The sequence below is a fragment of the Scyliorhinus canicula genome, chromosome 20, assembly GCF_902713615.1.
Source record: "Scyliorhinus canicula chromosome 20, sScyCan1.1, whole genome shotgun sequence".
Taxonomy (NCBI): Eukaryota; Metazoa; Chordata; class Chondrichthyes; order Carcharhiniformes; family Scyliorhinidae; genus Scyliorhinus; species Scyliorhinus canicula.
In genome coordinates this window covers 85,072,909-85,092,399 of record NC_052165.1, presented here as the reverse complement: position 1 = coordinate 85,092,399, position 19,491 = coordinate 85,072,909, and the positions used below count along the sequence as shown (strand labels likewise).

General features: G+C 52.9%; 1 protein-coding gene across 1 annotated transcript in view; it reads left to right on the top strand.

Moving 5' to 3' along the window:
• The window catches only part of usp18 (ubiquitin specific peptidase 18), an 83,525-nt gene that overhangs the window by 34,294 nt on the left and 29,740 nt on the right, over window positions 1-19,491 (top strand). Inside the window, exons 6-7 of the mRNA XM_038780319.1 lie at window positions 6,883-6,962; window positions 14,668-14,811. Of these exons, the coding sequence (XP_038636247.1) occupies window positions 6,883-6,962; window positions 14,668-14,811 (224 nt within the window). The remainder of the gene's footprint in view (window positions 1-6,882; window positions 6,963-14,667; window positions 14,812-19,491) is intronic.

Here is a 19,491-nt window from a genome sequence, read left to right as displayed (position 1 = left end):
GAGGATGGCAGGGGGCAGGGCTGGGTGAGGATGGCAGGGGCTGGGTGAGGATGGCAGGGGGCAGGGCTGGGTGAGGATGGCAGGGCTGGGTGAGGATGGAAGGGGCAAGGCTGGTTGAGGATGGCAGGGACAGGGCTGGGTGAGGATGGCAGGGCTGGGTGAGGATGGCAGGGCTGGGTGAGGATGGCAGGGACAGGGATGGGTGAGGATGGCAGGGGGCAGTGCTGGGTGAGGATGGCAGGGGAAGGGCTGGGTGAGGATGGCAGGGCTGGGTGGGGATGGCAGGGGCAGGCTGGGTAAGGATGGGAGGGGCAGGGCTGGGTGAGGATGGCAGGGGCAGGGCTGGGTGAGGATGGCAGGGGCAGGGCTGGGTGAGGATGGCAGGGCTGGGTGAGGATGGCAGGGGCAGGGCTGGGTGAGGATGGCAGGGGCAGGGCTGGGTGAGGATCGCAGGGGGCAGGGATGGGTGAGGATGGCAGGGGCAGGGCTGGGTGAGGATGGCAGGGGCAGGGCTGGGTGGGGATGGCAGGGGCAGGGCTGGCTGAGGATGGCAGGGGCAGGGCTGGGTGAGGATGGCAGGAGCCAGGGCTGGGTGAGGATGGCAGGGCTGGGTGAAGATGGCAGGGACAGGGCTGGGTGAGGATGGCAGGGGCAGGGCTGGGTGAGGATGGCAGGGGGCAGGGCTGGGTGAGGATGGCAGGGGCAGGGCTGGGTGAGGATGGCAGGGCTGGGTGAGGATGGCAGGGCTGGATGAGGATGGCAGGGCTGGGTGGGGATGGCAGGGCAGGGCTGGGTGGGGATGGCAGGGGCAGGCTGGGTGAGGATGGCAGGGGCAGGGCTGGGTGAGGATGACAGGGCTGGGTGAGTATGGCAGGGGCAGGGCTGGGTGAGGATGGCAGGGGCAGTGCTGGGTGAGGATGGCAGGGCGGGGTGAGGATGGCAGGGCTGGGTGAGGATGGCAGGGGCAGGGCTGGGTGAGGATGGCAGGGGGCAGGGCTGGGTGAGGATGACAGGGCTGGGTGAGGATGCCAGGGCTGGGTGAGGATGGCAGGGCTGGGTGGGGATGGCAGGGGCAGGGCTGGGTGGGGATGGTAGGGGCAGGCTGGGTGAGGATGGCAGTGCTGGGTGAGGATAGCAGGGCTGGGTGGGGATAGCAGGGACAGGGCTGGGTGGGGATGGCAGGGGCAGGGCTGGGTGAGGAGGGCAGGGCTGGGTAAGGATGGCAGGGGCAGGGCTGGGTGAGGATGGCAGGGACAGGGCTGGGTGGGGATGGCAGGGGCAGGGCTGGGTGGGGATGGCAGGGGCAGGGCTGGGTGAGGATGGCAGGGACAGGGCTGGGTGAGGATGGCAGGGCTGGGTGAGGATGGCAGGGCTGGGTGAAGATGGCAGTGCTGGGTGAGGATAGCAGAGCTGGGTGGGGATAGCAGGGACAGGGCTGGGTGGGGATGGCAGGGGCAGGGCTGGGTGGGATGGCAGGGGCAGGGCTGGGTGAGGATGGCAGGGACAGGGCTGGGTGAGGATAGCAGGGCTGGATGAGGATAGCAGGGACAGGGCTGGGTGGGGATGGCAGGGGCAGGGCTGGGTGGGGGATGGCAGGGGCAGGGCTGGGTGAGGATGGCAGGGACAGGGCTGGGTGAGGATGGCAGGTGAAGGGCTGGGTGAGGATGGCAGGGACAGGGCTGGGTGAGGATGGCAGGGGCAGGGATGGGTGAGGATGGCAGTGGCAGGGCTGGATGAGGATGGCAGGGGCAGGGCTGGATGAGGATGGCAGGGGCAGGGCTGGGTGAGGATGGCAGGGCTGGGTGAGGATGGCAGGGGCAGGGCTGGATGAGGATGGCAGGGGCAGGGCTGGGTGAGGATGGCAGGGGCAGGGCTGGGTGAGGATGGCAGTGGCAGGGCTGGGTGAGGATGGCAGGGGCAGGGCTGGGTGAGGATGGCAGGGGCAGGGCTGGGTGAGGATGGCAGGGCTGGGTGAGGATGGCAGGGGCAGGGCTGGGTGAGGATGGCAGGGGAAGGGCTGGGTGAGGATTGCAGGGCTGGATGAGGATGGCAGGGCTGGGTGAGGATGACAGGGGCAGGGCTGGGTGAGGATGGCAGGGGCAGGGCTGGGTGGGGATGGCAGGGGCAGGCTGGGTGAGGATGGCAGGGGCAGGGCTGGGTGAGGATGACAGGGCTGGGTGAGTCTGGCAGTGGCAGGGCTGGGTGAGGATGGCAGGGGCAGGGCTGGGTGAGGATGGCAGGGCGGGGTGAGGATGGCAGGGCTGGGTGAGGATGGCAGGGGCAGGGCTGGGTGAGGATGGCAGGGGCAGGGCTGGGTGAGGATGATAGGGCTGGGTGAGTATGGCAGGGGCAGGGCTGGGTGAGGATGGCAGGGGCAGGGCTGGGTGAGGATGGCAGGGGCAGGGCTGGGTGGGGATGGCAGGGGCAGGCTGGGTGAGGATGGCAGGGGCAGGGCTGGGTGAGGATGACAGGGCTGGGTGAGTATGGAGGGGCAGGGCTGGGTGAGGATGGCAGGGGCAGGGCTGGGTGAGGATGGCAGGGCTGGGTGAGGATGGCAGGGGCAGGGCTGGGTGAGGATGGCAGGGGCAGGGCTGGGTGAGGATGGCAGGGGCAGGGCTGGGTGAGGATGGTAGGGACAGGGCTGGGTGACGATGGCGGGGCAGTGCTGGGCGAGGATGGCAGGGCTGGGTGAGGATGGCAGGGGCAGGGCTGGGTGTGGATGGCAGGGGCAGGGCTGGGTGAGGATGGCAGTGGCAGGGCTGGGTGCGGATGGCAGGGGCAGGGCTGGGTGAGGATGGCAGGGGCAGGGCTGGGTGGGGATGGCAGGGGCAGGGCTGGGTGAGGATGGCAGGGGAAGGGCTGGGTGAGGATGGCAGGGCTGGATGAGGATGACAGGGGCAGGGCTGGGTGAGGATGGCAGGGCTGGGTGAGGATGGCAGGGGCAGGGCTGGGTGAGGATGGCAGGGGCAGGGCTGGGTGAGGATGGCAGTGGCAGGGCTGGGTGAGGATGGCAGGGGCAGGGCTGGATGAGGATGGCAGGGGCAGGGCTGGGTGAGGATGGCAGGGGCAGGGCTGGGTGAGGATGGCAGTGGCAGGGCTGGGTGAGGATGGCAGGGGCAGGGCTGGGTGAGGATGGCAGGGGCAGGGCTGGGTGAGGATGGCAGGGGCAGGGCTGGGTGAGGATGGCAGGGGCAGGGCTGGGTGAGGATGGCAGGGGAAGGGCTGGGTGAGGATGGCAGGGCTGGATGAGGATGGCAGGGCTGGGTGAGGATGACGGGGCAGGGCTGGGTCAGGATGGCAGGGGCAGGGCTGGTTGGGGATGGCAGGGAAGGGCTGGGTGAGGATGGCAGGGGCAGGGCTGGGTGAGGATGGCAGGGGCAGGGCTGGGTGGGGATGGCAGGGGCAGGCTGGGTGAGGATGGCAGCGGCAGGGCTGGGTGAGGATGACAGGGCTGGGTAAGTATGGCAGGGGCAGGGCTGGGTGAGGATGGCAGGGGCAGGGCTGGGTGAGGATGGCAGGGCGCAGGGCTGGGTGAGGATGGCAGGGCTGGGTGAGTATGGCAGGGGCAGGGCTGGATGAGGATGGCAGGGCTGGATGAGGATGGCAGGGCTGGGTGAGGATGACAGGGGCAGGGCTGGGTGAGGATGGCAGGGTTGGGTGAGGATGGCAGGGCTGGGTGAGGATGGCAGGGCTGGGTGAGGATGACAGGGGCAGGGCTGGGTGAGGATGGCAGGGTTGGGTGAGGATGGCAGGGCTGGGTGAGGATGACAGGGGCAGGGCTGGGTGAGGATGGCAGGGGCAGGGCTGGTTGGGGATGGCAGGGGCAGGGCTGGGTGGGGATGGCAGGGGCAGGGCTGTGTGAGGACGGCAGGGGGCAGGGCTGGGTGAGGATGGCAGGGGCAGGGCTGGGTGGGGATAGCAGGCTAAGCTGATGTAATGTATATTTGGTTGGGTGAGGTACAGGACAGATTGAAAATCGGGCAGAGTTTATGCTGAACGTGTATTCAGTTGGAGCACCCCTGGGTTTCCCATATTAAACGGACGTACTGGTGGCTGTGGGATTGTCACTGGAGGGACCCAGGTCAATATTCTGATGATATGGAAGCTGGTGGAATGTAAATTAAATTAATAAATCTGGAATATAAATCACTTCTCAGTAATGCTGCCTGTGAAACTGACATCAATTGTTGCAGAAACCCATCTGTCCTTTAGGGAAGGAAATTCACCATCTTTACCTGATCCGACCTACATCTTACTCCAGATACATCACAATGTGCCCTCTGAAATAACCCAGCAAACCACTGAATTCAAGGGCAGATTCAATCGAGGATTTCCAAAGTGATTGGATCATTCTCTGAACAGGAAGAATGTGCGGGGTTACACGGAGAATGTGGGGGTGACTGGAGGTGAATTGCTTCTTCACAGATACAGCACGGTGACGGTCTGGAACGCACCGTCTGTGAAGGTGATAAAGAGCGTATGCCTCACATCCTTTAAAACATACCTAGACGAACACTTGGCACGTCTTAGCTTTCAACGCTATTGGTCAAGTGCTGGCCAATGGGATTGGGTGGGCGGATCAGGTGTTTTTCATGCATCAATGATGACTCGATGGGACGAAGGGCCTCTTTTGCTCTGTATTATTCTGTGATTCTGATTAATTCGGGCTCAACAACTAATGCTGACCCAGCGACACCCACACACCATAGAAGAATTTAAAAAAATATCAGGGCAGCACGTGGCACAGTGGTTAGCACTGGGACTGCGGTGCTGAGGTCCCAGGTTCGATCCCGGCTCTGGGTCACAGTCCGTGTGGAGTTTGCACATTCTCCCCGTGTCTGCGTGGGTTTCACCCCCACAACCCAAAAGATGTGCAGGTTAGGTGGATTGGCCACGTTAAATTGCCCCTTAATTGGACAGAAATGAATTGGGTACTCTGATCTCCCGTACCAGCCTCCCCGAACAGGCGCCGGAATGTGGCGACTAGGGGTTTTTCACAGCAACTTCATTTAAAGCCTACTCGTGACAATAAGCGATTTACATTTCATTTTTTCATTTCAAATTTATAAAAGAAAAATAAAGGATGCAGAAGTATGGGCGAGCGAGCAAAACAGATTTCTAAGGATGTTACCAAAACTGCAAATCTGCACCGTAACAATGGATTGTCTGGGCAGCATCATAGAACAGTTACAGCAAGAGGCCATTCAGCCCAACCTTTCTGTGCTGTGTCTCTGAAGAAGCAATTCACCTCCAGTCATCCCCACATTCTCCATGTAATCCTGCACATTCTTCCTGTTCAGATAATAATCCAATTCTCTTTGGAAATCCTCAGTTGAATCTGCCCCAGCAGATCCGAGAGTGGACAGTTCGATCCGAACCCGAACCGCTCGCTCAGTTAGGAAGTGTCTCCTCACATCTCCATTGCTTCTTTGTCACCTTCAATCTGTGTCCTCCGACTCTCGAGCCTCCACCCAATGGGAACAGCCTCCATCTGCACGAGATTTTGAACAGTCTCCTCGACCTTCACTTCCCCAAGGAAAACAGTCTCAACTTCTCCAATCTTTCCACACTTCACATCCCTGCAACAACTCGTCAATGTTTCCCGCACCCTCTCTGATACCTTCGTGTCCTTCCTAAAGTTGTGGAGCCAGAACTGAACACAATACACCTGCTGAGGTCACTTGAACCTGACTTCCAGATTGGTGACCTATTCCAGCTCGAAAGGTTTTGCTGGAGTGGATATCAAAGAACAAAGAAAGTTACAGCACAGGAACAGGCCCTTCGGCCCTCCCAGCCTGCGCCGATCCAGATCCTTTATCTAAACCTGTCTCCTATTTTCCAAGGTCTACTTCTCTCTGTTCCTGCCCATTGATATACCTGTCTAGCTGCCTCTTAAATGATGCAATCGTGCCCGCCTCTAACACCTCCGCTGGTAAAGCGTTCCAGGCACCCACCACCCTCTGTGTAAAAAACTTTCCACGCACATCTCCCTTAAACCTTCCCCCTCTCACCTTGAAATCGTGACCCCTTGTAACTGACACCCCCACTCTTGGAAAAAGCTTGTTGCTATCCACCCTGTACATACCTCTCATAATTTTGTAGACCTCAATCAGGTCCCCCTGAGTGTTTCTGTTGTGGGGAAGAGAATAACTAGAGGCGGTCAATCTCAGACAGCCACCAAGAAATTTACCCAGAGAATTGTGAGAATATGGGACTTAGTTCCACAGCCATTACTGCTTAGTGACTCTCTGATTACAGCCCTCAGTACGATGCAAATCTTTGATTACAGGGCAGCATGCTGGTTAGCACAGTTGCTTCACAGCGCCAGGGTCCCAGGTTTGATTCCCGGCTGGATCACTGTCTGTGCGGAGTCTGCACATCCTCCCAGTGTGTGCGTGGGTTTCCTCCGGGTGCTCCGGTTTCCTCCCACAGTCCAAAGATGTGCAGGTTAGGTGGATTGATATTGCTAAATTGCCCTTAGGTTAGGTGGGGTTACTGGGTTACGGGATGTGGTGGAGGTGTGGGCTTAAGTAGGGTGCTCTTTCCAAGGGTCAGTGCAGACTCGATGGGCCGAATGGCCTCCTACTGCGCTGTAAATTCTATGAAATCTATGAATGGTAAGATGTATTTATAGTATTTAATGGTACAGTTGTTTTTAATGGTATAGATGTATTAAAGATGTATTTATCGTTAAATGAGGACCTCCCATAGAAGTAGTGAAGCAGCATCTCCCGTGTGGAGTGGTACGGGTTAGGACTCAACTAGTTCTGTGTGAAAAAACCTATGGATAGTCAATGGAATCAAAATAAAAACTAAAAACTTTCTGTAAGGTGCGGTCCAATTCAAATCTTGTGAGTCATCCGAAACTTTCTTGTTTTCAAGTTAACAGACAGCATGATGCAGAGGAACTATTTCTCCTTATATTAAACTTCTTACTGGATCAGTTACAAGCTCCAGAAAGGGTAAGTACAGCCATTACTACTGAATGAGTCTCTGATTACAGCCATTACTACTGAGGGAGTCTCTGATTACAGCCATTACTACTGAGGGAGTCTCTGATTACAGCCATTACTACTGAGGGAGTCTCTGATTACAGCCATTACTACTGAGTGAGTCTCTGATTACAGCCATTACTACTGAGGGAGTCTCTGATTACAGCCATTACTACTGAGGGAGTCTCTGATTACAGCCATTACTACTGAGGGAGTCTCTGATTACAGCCATTACTACTGAGGGAGTCTCTGATTACAGCCATTACTACTGAGGGAGTCTCTGATTACAGCCATTACTACTGAGGGAGTCTCTGATTACAGCCATTACTACTGAGTGAGTCTCTGATTACAGCCATTACTACTGAGGGAGTCTCTGATTACAGCCATTACTACTGAGTGAGTCTCTGATTACAGCCATTACTACTGAGGGAGTCTCTGATTACAGCCATTACTACTGAGTGAATCTCTGATTACAACCATTCCTACTGAGTGAGTCTCTGATTACAGCCATTACTACTGAGTGAGTCTCTGATTACAGCCATTACTACTGAGGGAGTCTCTGATTACAGCCATTACTACTGAGGGAGTCTCTGATTACAGCCATTACTACTGAGGGAGTCTCTGATTACAGCCATTACTACTGAGTGAGTCTCTGATTACAGCCATTACTACTGAGGGAGTCTCTGATTACAGCCATTACTACTGAGGGAGTCTCTGATTACAGCCACTACTACTGAGGGAGTCTCTGATTACAGCCATTACTACTGAAGGAGTCTCTGATTACAGCCGTTACTACTGAGTGAGTCTGATTACCGACCGAAAAATGAAATGAAAATCGCTTATTGTCACGAGTAGGCTTCAATGAAGTTACTGTGAAAAGCCCCTAGTCACCATAATCCGGCGCCTGTTCGGGGAGGCTGGTACGGGAATTGAACCGTGCTGCCGGCCTGCCCCTACAGCCTTTACTACTGAGTGAGTCTCTGATTACAGTCACTACCACTGAATGACTCTCTGATTACAGTCACTCCCACTGAGTGAGTCTCTGATTACAGTCACTCCCACTGAGTGACCCTCTGATTACAGTCACTCCCACTGAGTGAGTCTCTGATTACAGTCACTCCCACTGAGTGAGTCTCTGATTACAGTCACTCCCACTGAGTGAGTCTCTGATTACAGTCACTTCCACTGAGTGAGTCTCTGATTACAGTCACTCCCCACTGAGTGATTCTCTGATTACAGTCACTACCACTGAGTGTGTCTCTGATTACAGTCACTCCCACTGAGTGAGCCTCTGATTACAGTCACTCCCCACTGAGTGAGTCTCTGATTACAGTCACTCCCACTGAGTGACCCTCTGATTACAGTTACTCCCCACTGAGTGAGTCTCTGATTACAGTCACTCACTGAGTGAGTCTCTGATTACAGTCACTCCCACTGAGTGACCCTCTGATTACAGTTACTCCCACTGAGTGAGTCTGATTACAGTCACTCCCACTGAGTGAGTCTCTGATTACAGTCACTCCCACTGAGTGAGTCTCTGATTACAATCACTCCCACTGAGTTAGTCTCTGATTACAGTCACTCCCACTGAGTGACCCTCTGATTACAGTCACTCCCACTGAGTGACACTCTGATTACAGTCACTCCCACTGAGTGAGTCTCTGATTACAGTCACTCCCACTGAGTGAGTCTCTGATTACAGCCACTCTCACTGAGTGAGTCTCTGATTACAGTCACTCCCACTGAGTGACCCTCTGATTACAGTCACTCCCACTGAGTGTGTCTCTAATTACAGTCACTCCCACTGAGTGAGTCTCTGATTACAGTCAATCCCACTGAGTGACCCTCTGATTACAGTCACTCCCCACTGAGTGAGTCACTGATTACAGTCACTCCCACTGAGTGAGTCTCTGATTACAGTCACTCCCACTGAGTGAGTCTCAGCTTACAGTCACTCCCACTGAGTGACCCTCTGATTACAGTCACTCCCACTGAGTGAGTCTCTGATTACAGTCACTCCCACTGAGTGACCCTCTGATTACAGTCACTCCCACTGAGTGAGTCTCTAATTACAGTCACTCCCCACAGAGTGACCCTCTGATTACAGTCACTCCCACTGAGTGAGTCTCTGATTACAGTCACTCCCCACAGAGTGAGTCTCTGATTACAGTCACTCCCACTGAGTGAGTCTCTGATTACAGTTACTCCCACTGAGTGAGTCTCTGATTACAGTCACTCCCACTGAGTGAGTCTCTAATTACAGTCACTCCCACTGAGTGAGTCTCTAATTACAGTCACTCCCACCGAGTGAGTCTCTGATTAGTCACTCCCACTGAGTGACCCTCTGATTACAGTCACTCCCACTGAGTGAGTCTCTGATTACAGCCACTCTCACTGAGTAAGTCTCTGATTACAGTCACTCCCACTGAGTGACCCTCTGATTACAGTCACTCCCACTGAGTGAGTCTCTGATTACAGTCACTCCCACTGAGTGAGTCTCTGATTACAGCCACCCTCACTGAGTGAGTCTCTGATTACAGTCACTCCCACTGAGTGACCCTCTGATTACAGTCACTCCCACTGAGTGAGTCTCTGATTACAGTCACTCCCACTGAGTGACCCTCTGATTACAGTCACTCCCACTGAGTGAGTCTCTGATTACAGTCACTCCCACTGAGTGACCCTCTGATTACAGTCACTCCCACTGAGTGAGTCTCTAATTACAGCCACTCCCACTGAGTGAGTCTCTGATTACAGTCACTCCCACTGAGTGACCCTCTGATTACAGTCACTCCCCACTGAGTGAGTCTCTGATTACAGTCACTCCCACTGAGTGAGTCTCTGATTACAGTTACTTCCCACCGAGTGAGTCTCTGATTAGTCACTCCCACTGAGTGACCCTCTGATTACAGTCACTCCCACTGAGTGACCCTCTGATTACAGTCTCTCCCCACTGAGTGAGTCTCTGATTACAGTCACTCACACTGAGTGAGTCTGATTATAGTCACTCCCCATTGAGTGAGTATCTGATTACAGTCACTCCCACTGAGTGACCCTCTGATTACAGTCACTCCGCACTGAGTGCGTCTCTCATTACAGTCACTCCCCACTGAGTGAGTCTCTGATTACAGTCACTCCCACTAGCCATCGCCCTTTCTTGGCCAACCTCTCCAGCCCCAGTGAGTAAATAGTAATACGAAATAAAAAATAAACATTGCCCCATGAGGAGACACTTGTTGAACCAAGGCTCCAACTTCCCGAAAATCTGCACTAAGTACAGGGCCCCCTCCCCCCTCCGTATCTCATTTTTGCCGAAAACACTGCACCCTCCAGCCACCACCACAGCCCTTACACGCACCCAACATTGCATACAATCTTATATTAGAAATGGAACCGTGTTACCCAGCCCCACCGCCGCATCCCACCAAAGCTTAACTGTCCTTTAATTCGAGTCCAGCTTTTCTTGTTTGACGAATGACCATGCCTCGTCTGGCGTCAAAATAGTTCCTTGTACGTGACCCATAGCCTCGCTGGGTGTAGCATCCCAAATTTCACGCCCTTGCTGAAGAGGGTCGCCTTCACCAGTTGAATCCAGCAGCCTCTTGGCCAGTTCCGTACCCAGGTCCTGGTAGATGCGTATCACGCTGTTCTCTCACCTGCTGCTCCGTTCTTTTTTTTGCCCACCGCAAGACAAGTTCCTTGTCCGAGAAGCGATGAAATCTCACCTCCATGGCCCTCGGCGGTTCATTCGCCTTGGGCTTCCTCGTGAGGGCTCTCTGCGCCCCGTCCAGCTCCAGGGGTCGAGGGAATATCAGCATCTCCAGCATCTTGGACACAAATGCTCCCGCATCCGACTCCTCCACACCTTCAGGGAGGCCCACAATTCTCAAGTTCTGTCTCCTGGACCCGTTTTCTAAGTCCTCCAGCCTCTCCTGCCACTTCTTGCGGAGGCCATCCTGCGCCTCCACCTTAAGGGCCAATATGACCAACTTGTCCTCATGGTCAGGTAGCTTTTTCTCCATCACCTTAATCGCTTTCCCTTGTGTTGCCTGAGTTGCGATCATTTGGTTTATTGATGTCTTCATCGTGGCCAGCATGTCCTTTTTAAGATCAGCAAAGCAGCCCCTAAGGAACTCCTGTTCCTCCTGTGCCCACTGCGCCCATGCTCCCTGATCTATACCGGCCGCCATGCTGTGCCTTGGCGCCCACTCCGCTAGCTTCTGTCTGTTGGGACTTAAACGCTTCACCCAGCCACTCCTGGTCCAGCTATCCATACAACAGAGAGGGAATCCTTTTGGCCGTGTTCACTTCCCCAATCTGCCCCAAAAAGTCCGTGGAATCTCCTGAAAAAGGTCCGAGAGTCAGTTCCAGACGGGAGCTGCCGAATGCGCGACCTACTCCGCCATGGCTGCCACCGGAAGTCTCGTCACCGCTTCTTCAATGGCCTTGGCAAGATCTTTTCACAGTTGTTCCCTCTGCTGCTGGAATTCAGCTTTAATAAAGGCCCTCAAGTCAGCTTGAAGCCTTTAAGCTCGCCTTCCCCCGCCTGCTGGAAGAGGCTTTTGGCTTTACTGCAGCTCCATCCAAATCTTTCACTGTTTCTGCTGGGTCTGGTAACCAAGAGACATACTATTCCTGGGGGAAAGTACTCTTCCAACATTCACCTACATCTTTTCATCAAAATTCCACCTGTATTGATTTAAAAAGAGCTCTTTTCTGCAACCTTGGGCAGGAGCTGCCTTGTGTGTGACCACTTACTCCATGGTCCACACCAGAAGTCCGGAGTGGAACTTCTTTCTGTTAACGTAGAACACCCCCAGGTGGCCCGGTGAGCACAGGGCAACATGCGAGCCATCCATTATCCCCTGGACCTGGGGCATCTCAGCGATAGATTCCCCCCTCCCCCCACCCACCCTCCTACCGGGAACGCCTTGCTCACATACTCCCCACCGCAGAGGGCCCAGCTCAATGGGTTCCAAACCTGGTACCCCGGACACTCGCTCACAACACCTTCCAGCCAGAGTGATGGCCACTCACCCACCCTCCGGCCGTGGACATGTTGCTGGAGCTGAGTCCCATCCTCTGGGTGTTTGGGTGTGGGTTGCTCTGTGTGTGATATTGCCTCCCGCTGTGTTTGGGTATATATCCAGGCAGCACGGACTGTTTGGGATGCCACACAATGACTCCTGCATGCGACATGGCCCGTCCACCCACTTCCCGTGAAGTGCTCACTTAACCACGATTGCCAATTCAAAGCCAATGGCAAAGTCTTCAGCTGCACAGCCAAAGGCCTTATCAACTGGTGGGGTTACAGGTGGTCCGGGGGGCAGGCGCGCAGGGGCAAGGATTGCCCCGGAACAGGTACACCCGATCTAGGAATTGGCATGGAGGTGCAGTGAGCGATTGCCCCCCCGCAGCACCCCTCCTCCCAGCCTCCCATGGCAGCCCACCCCTGCCCAGTCAACCCCCCCCCCCCCCCCCCCCCCCGCACTGGTAATGTCCTCAAAAAATTCCACTCAATTAGTTAGGCACGACCTGCCCTTTATGAACCCATGCTGCGTCTGCCCAATTTCCATCCAGGTGCCTCGCTATTTCTTCCTTGATGATAGGTTCCAGCATCTTCCCTTCTACCGAAGCTCACTGGCCTATAATTACCCGCTTTCTGCCTACATCCTTTTTTAAACAGTGGTGTCACGTTTGCTAATTTCCAATCCACCGGGACCACCCCAGAGTCTAGTGAATTTTGGTAAATTATCACTGGTGCATTTGCAATTTCCCTAGCCATCTCTTTTAGCACTCTGGGATGCATTCCATCAGGGCCAGGAGACTTATCTACCTTTAGCCCCATTAGCTTGCCCATCACTACCTCCTGAGTGATAACAATCCTCTCAAGGTCCTCACCTGTCATAGCCTCATTTCTATCAGTCACTGACATGTTATTTGTGTCTTCCACTGTGAAGACCGACCCAAAAAACCTGTTCAGTTCCTCGGCCATTTCCTCATTTCCCATTATTAAAACTCCCTTCTCATCCTCTAAAGGACCAATATTTACCTTAGCCACTTTTTTTTGTTTTATATATTTGTAGAAACTTTCACTATCTGTTTTTATATTCTGAGCAAGTTTACTCTCATATTCTATCTTAATCTTCTTTCTAGCTTTTTTAATAGCTTTCTGTTGCCTCCTAAAGATTTCCCAGTCCTCTAGTCTCCCACTAATCTTTGCCACTTTGTATGCTTTTTCCTTCAATTTGATACTCTCCCTTATTTCCTTAGATATCCACGGTCGATTTTCCCTCTTTCTACCATCCTTCCTTTTAGTTGATATAAACCTTTGCTGAGCATTGTGAAAAATTGCTTGGAAGGTTCTCCACTGTTGCTCAACTGTTACACTATAAAGTCTTTGCTCCCAGTCTACCTTAGCTAGTTCTTCTCTCATCCCATTGTAATCTCCTTTGTTTAAGCACTAGCATTTGATTTGATCTTCTCACCCTCCATCTGTATTTTAAATTCCACCATATTGTGATCGCTCCTTCCGAGAGGATCCCTAACTATGAGATCATTAATCAATCCTGTCTCATTACACAGGACCATTTTTCACCTCGCTACAGTGGGATTACAATTTCACCTACGGGAGTGGGACAGCTGCATCGCAAACTGTTTGCCGCCTGGCGAGGTTTCAGTTTTTGGTCTCTCCCGCTATTCACCGGCCTCGTTACGCTTGAGCGAGAGTGTAACGAGGCCAGAAGATCACGCCCCTAATCTCAGAAATGGAGTATCCCACCCACCGTGAATACATAGAACATAGAACAGTACAGCACAGAACAGGCCCTTCGGCCCTCGATGTTGTGCCGAGCAATGATCACCCCACTTAAACCCACGTAACCCGTAACCCAACAATCCCCCCATTAACCTTACACTACGGGCAATTTAGCATGGCCAATCCACCTAAGCCGCACATCTTTGGACTGTGGGAGGAAACCGGAGCACCCGGAGGAAACCCACGCACACACGGGGAGGACGTGCAGACTCCACACAGACAGTGACCCAGCCGGGAATCGAACCTGGGACCCTGGAGCTGTGAAGCATTGATGTTAACCACCATGCTACCCTGCTGCCCAAATGTTGAGTTTCCATCCAGGGCAGCACGGTAGAACAGTGGTTAGCACTGTTGCTTCACAGCGGCAGGGTCCCAGGTTCGATTCCCCGCTGGGTCACTATCTGTGCGGAGTCTGCACGTTCTCCCCGAGTCTGCGTGGGTTTTCCTCCGGGTGCTCCGGTTTCCTCCCACAAGTCCCAAAAGACTTGCTGTTAGGTGAATTGGACATTCTGAATTCTCCCTCTGTATACCCAAACAGGAGCCGGAATGTGACGACTAGGGGATTTTCACAGTAACTTCATTGCAGTGTTAATGTAAGCCTACTTGTGACAATAAAGATTATAATTATTATCATTCCTGCCTTTACTTTTAGCCAAGTTGCAGTAATATTTAGGATATAATTTCTCACATGTCAGTCTGTACTCTGAGGGCTTTACTTCTGACCCACATTTTCATTCCTTGTGTTCACTCTTTGCATTGTTGCTCCTACTCTTCACTTTCACATCCTTTTCCTGTGTTCATTAACTTTTGTTGTGTTTTGGAGTAACATTAACGTGTTTTTCTCTAACCTCCTGACAGGCGAAGGAGTTGAGGAGTCTCTATGAGATCAAATTGGAGCAGTTTGTGAAGTGTGACTGTGGTCACGTGACTGTGAGAGACAGCAATTTCCTGAGCCTGCCTTTGCCACTGAAAAAGGCCATGTATCATGGACATTTCCAGCTGGTAGGTGGAACGCATTATTTTTTTAAATAGAATTTATAGTGCAGAAGGAGGCCATTCAGCCCATCGAGTCTGCACCGGCTCTTGGAAAGAGCACCCTACCCAAGATCAACACCTCCACCCTATCCCCATAACCCAGTAACCCCACCCAACATTAAGGGCAATTTTGGACACTAAGGGCAATTTATCATGGCCAATCCACCTAACCTGATCATCTTTGGACTGTGGGAGGAAACTGGAGCACCCGGAGGATGGGTTTCCTCCGGGCGCTCCGGGAGCTTCCTCCCAGAAGTCGCGAAAGACGCACTGTTATATCATTGGACATGCTGATTCTGCCAAAGTGTACCCGAACAGGCACCGGAATGTGGCGGCTAGTAAGTCAGCAACTTACTTTAAAATGTTGTCACTGTTGTTACGATTCCATGGGTAACCATCAACTAAAGTAACCAAATTTACTGAATGACAGGATTCCACTTGTAGCTTTTACTTCAACATGAATCATAACCAGTGCAAATTATACATGGATTAACAAGCAATTGATTATTCAAATAACAATTAATTTTTTTTTTAAAGTACCCAATTCTTTTTTTCCAATTAAGGGGTAATTTAGCGTGGCCAATCCACCGACCGTGCACATCTTTGGGTTGTTGGAGTGAGACCCACGCAATCACAGGGAGAATGTGAAAACTCCACATGGACAGTGACCCGGGCCCGGGATCGAACCCGGGTCCTTGGTGGCGTGAGGCAGCAGTGCTAACCACTGTACCACCGTGCCACTATATTCAAATAACAATCAGAACTTTAAATACTCAATTGTCATGGGTAAGATTATCATTAACAAGGGAAATTTCTACAGACCCTCTCTCCCTCAGGTCACAAAGAGCACTAACTTTCCAAACTTCCTTTACGTTGGGGCAGCACGGTGGCGCAGAGGTTAGCACTGCAGCCTCACAGCACCAGGGACCCGGGTTCGAATTGGGTGACTGTCTCCCCTTGTCTGCGTGGGTTTCCTCCGGGTGCTCCGGTTTCCTCCCACAGTCCAAAGATGTGCAGTTTATTGGTGGATTGGCCATGATAAATTACCCCTGAGAGTGAGGTTGCAGGGTGGAGCATAAGGCCTGGGTAGGGTGATCTATCAAAGGGCCAATGCAGACTTGAGGGGCCGAATGGCCTTTTTCTGTACTGTAGCTATGAATCTATTCATGATTCTCTGACTGACTAACCATTAACACCCCCATTCATGATTTGGCCACTTCTGGAATAAACCCAACTCTTTAGTACGTAAGAACATAAGATCTAGGAGCAGGAATAGGCCATCTGGCCCCTCGAGCCTGCTCCGCCATTCAATGAGATCATGGCTGATCTTTTGTGGACTCAGCTCCACTTTCCGGCCCGAACACCATAACCCTTAATCCCTTTATTCTTCAAAAAACTATCTTTATCTTAAAAACATTAATGAAGGAGCCTCAACTGCTTCACTGGGCAAGGAATTCCATAGATTCACAACCCTTTGAATGAAGAAGTTCCTCCTAAACTCAGTCCTAAATCTACTTCCCCTTATTTTGAGGCTATGACCCCTAGTTTTGCTTTCACCCGCCAGTGGAAACAACCTGCCCGCATCTATCCTATCCCTTCATATTTTATATGTTTCTATAAGAACCCCCCGCATCCTTCTAAATTCGAACGAGTACAGTCTCAGTCTACTCAACCTCTCCTCGTAATCCAACCCCTTCAGCTCTGGGATTAACCTAGTGAATCTCCTCTGCACACCCTCCAGTGCCAGTATGTCCTTTCTCAAGTAAGGAGACCAAAACTGAGCACAATACTCAAGGTTTGGCCTCACTAACACCTTAAACAATTGCAGCATAACCTCCCTAGTCTTAAACTCCATCCCTCTAGCAATGAAGGACAAAATTCCATTTGCCTTCTTAATCACCTGTTGCACCTGTAAACCAACTTTTTGCGACTCATGCACTGGCTCACCCAGGTCTCTCTGCATAGCAGCATGTTTTAATATTTTATCCATTAAATAATAATCCCTTTTCCTGTTATTTCTACCAAAATGGATAACTTCACATTTGTCAACATTGTATTCCATCTGCCAGACCCTAGCCCATTCACTTAACCTATCCAAATCCCTCTGCAGACTTCCAGTATCCTCTGCACTTTTCGCTTTACCACTCATCTTAGTGTCGTCTGCAAACTTGGACACATTGGTCCCAACTCCAAATCATCTGTGTAAGGGACACCACTAGCTACTGATTGCCAACCAGAGAACACCCATTAATCCCCACTCTTGCTTTCTATTAATTAACCAATCCTCTATCCGTGCTACTACTTTACCCTTAATGCCATGCATCTTTATCTTATGCAGCAATCTTTTGTGTGGCACCTTGTCAAAAGCTTTCTGGAAATCCAGATATACCACATCCATTGGCTCCCCATTATCTACTGCATTGCTAATGTCCTCGAAAGATTCCACTAAATTAGTTAGGCATGACCTGCCCTTTATGAACCCATCCTGCGTCTGCCCAATGGGACAATTTCTATCCAGATGCCTCGCTATTTCTTCCTTGATGTTAGATTCCAGCATCTTCCCTACTACCAAAGTTAATCTAACTGGCCTATAATTACCCGCTTTCTGCCTACCTCCTTTTTTAAACAGTGTATCCACACAACCTGCCAGGGTTTAGATCTTTGTGGCTAGCCTGAGAGTGAGTTTCATCTTCTCCTTCAAGAAGTCTCTATATTTTTCTATCTCTGTCTTCTTTCTCTTTGTGCAGATCACCTGCACCCACCACCTCTCCGCTTTGTGTCTGCCAACCACATGGCTTCTTTCTGAACTTCCTTCCTGCTGATACTCTTCCAGGTCAATGGTCACCAGGTCATATGGGGCAGTATTTCATATTATTCACAAAAATTACAATTGATCCCTTTACGATTGATGGTGGGGCTTGATCCGGGACATCATAATGCAAACTCTTAAAAATCCATTTCAAACATTCTTAAAAATAATTGCAAATTCCACAGACATTTAAAAGAAATGACCACTTTTCATTCCTCATTATTTCTGGGTCAAAGGTAAGAAATGCAATAGCCAGTTTACCAAAGGTCAATTCACAATCAGCAGTGTTATAAAAACCACAACATTTGCCTTCATGTTGGTTGAGGGATTTGGTCAGGAAGTCAAAATGGTGCCAACCTCCCACATCAGCTGAAACGGCCATTTATCTTGCCACTATTTGTAATTAATTTGTCCTTTCCCTCTTTCATTCTCACTTATTACACTCTATATTTCTTGTTGCATATGTCTCTTCAATACTCCGCCCTCAATTTTCCAGAGCATATCACTTATCTGAGTGAAGAGAACCCAGTACCCTGACAGTCGACAGCCCTCCCAGTTACCGTATAGCGCACCAAGTCACCCTATAGCCCCCCTCCCCCCGAGTCACCTTGTCACCCTATAGTCCCCCTCCCCTGAGTCACCTTGTCACCCTATAGCCCCTTCCGCCCGAGTCACCTTGTCACCCTATAGCCCCCCTCCCCCCGAGTCACCAAGTCACCCTATAGCCCCCCTCCCCCCCGAGTCACCAAGTCACCCTATAGCCCCCCTCCCCCGAGTCACCAAGTCACCCTATAGCCCCCCTCCCCTGAGTCACCTTGTCACCCTATATCCCCCCTCCCCCCGAGTCACCTTGTCACCCTATAGCCCCCCTCCCCCTGAGTCACCTTGTCACCCTATAGTCCCCCTCCCCCTGAGTCACCTTGTCACCCTATAGCCCCCCTCCCCCCGAGTCACCAAGTCACCCTATAGCCCCCCTCCCCCCGAGTCACCAAGTCACCCTATAGCCCCCCTCCCCCGAGTCACCAAGTCACCCTATAGCCCCCCCCCCGAGTCACCTTGTCACCCTATATCCCCCCTCCCCCCGAGTCACCTTGTCACCCTATAGCCCCCCTCCCCCCGAGTCACCTTGTCACCCTATAGTCCCCCTCCCCCCGAGTCACCAAGTCACCCTATAGCCCCCCTCCCCCGAGTCACCTTGTCACCCTATAGCCCCCCTCCCCCGAGTCACCAAGTCACCCTGTAGCCCCCCTCCCTCCGAGTCACCAAGTCACCCTATAGTCCCCCTCCCCCCGAGTCACCAAGTCACCCTATAGCCCCCCTCCCCCGAGTCACCTTGTCACCCTATAGCCCCCTCCCCCCGAGTCACCTTGTCACCCTATAGCCCCCCTCCCCCGAGTCACCTTGTCACCCTATAGCCCCCCTCCCCCGAGTCACCAAGTCACCCTATAGCCCCCTCCCCCCGATCACCAAGTCACCCTATAGCCCCCTCCCCCCGAGTCACCAAGTCACCCTATAGCCCCCCTCCGCCCGAGTCACCTTGTCACCCTGTAGCCCCCCCCCCCCCCGAGTCACCAAGTCACCCTATAGTCCCCTCCCCCAAGTCACCAAGTCACCCTACAGTCCCCCTCCCCTGAGTCACCTTGTCACCCTATAGCCCCCTCCCCCTGAGTCACCTTGTCACCCTATAGCCCCCTCCCCGAGTCACCTTGTCACCCTATAGCCCCCTCCCCCCGAGTCACCTTGTCACCCTATAGCCCCCCTCCCCCCGAGTCACCTTGTCACCCTATAGCCCCCCTCCCCCCGAGTCACCAAGTCACCCTATAGCCCCCCTCCCCCGA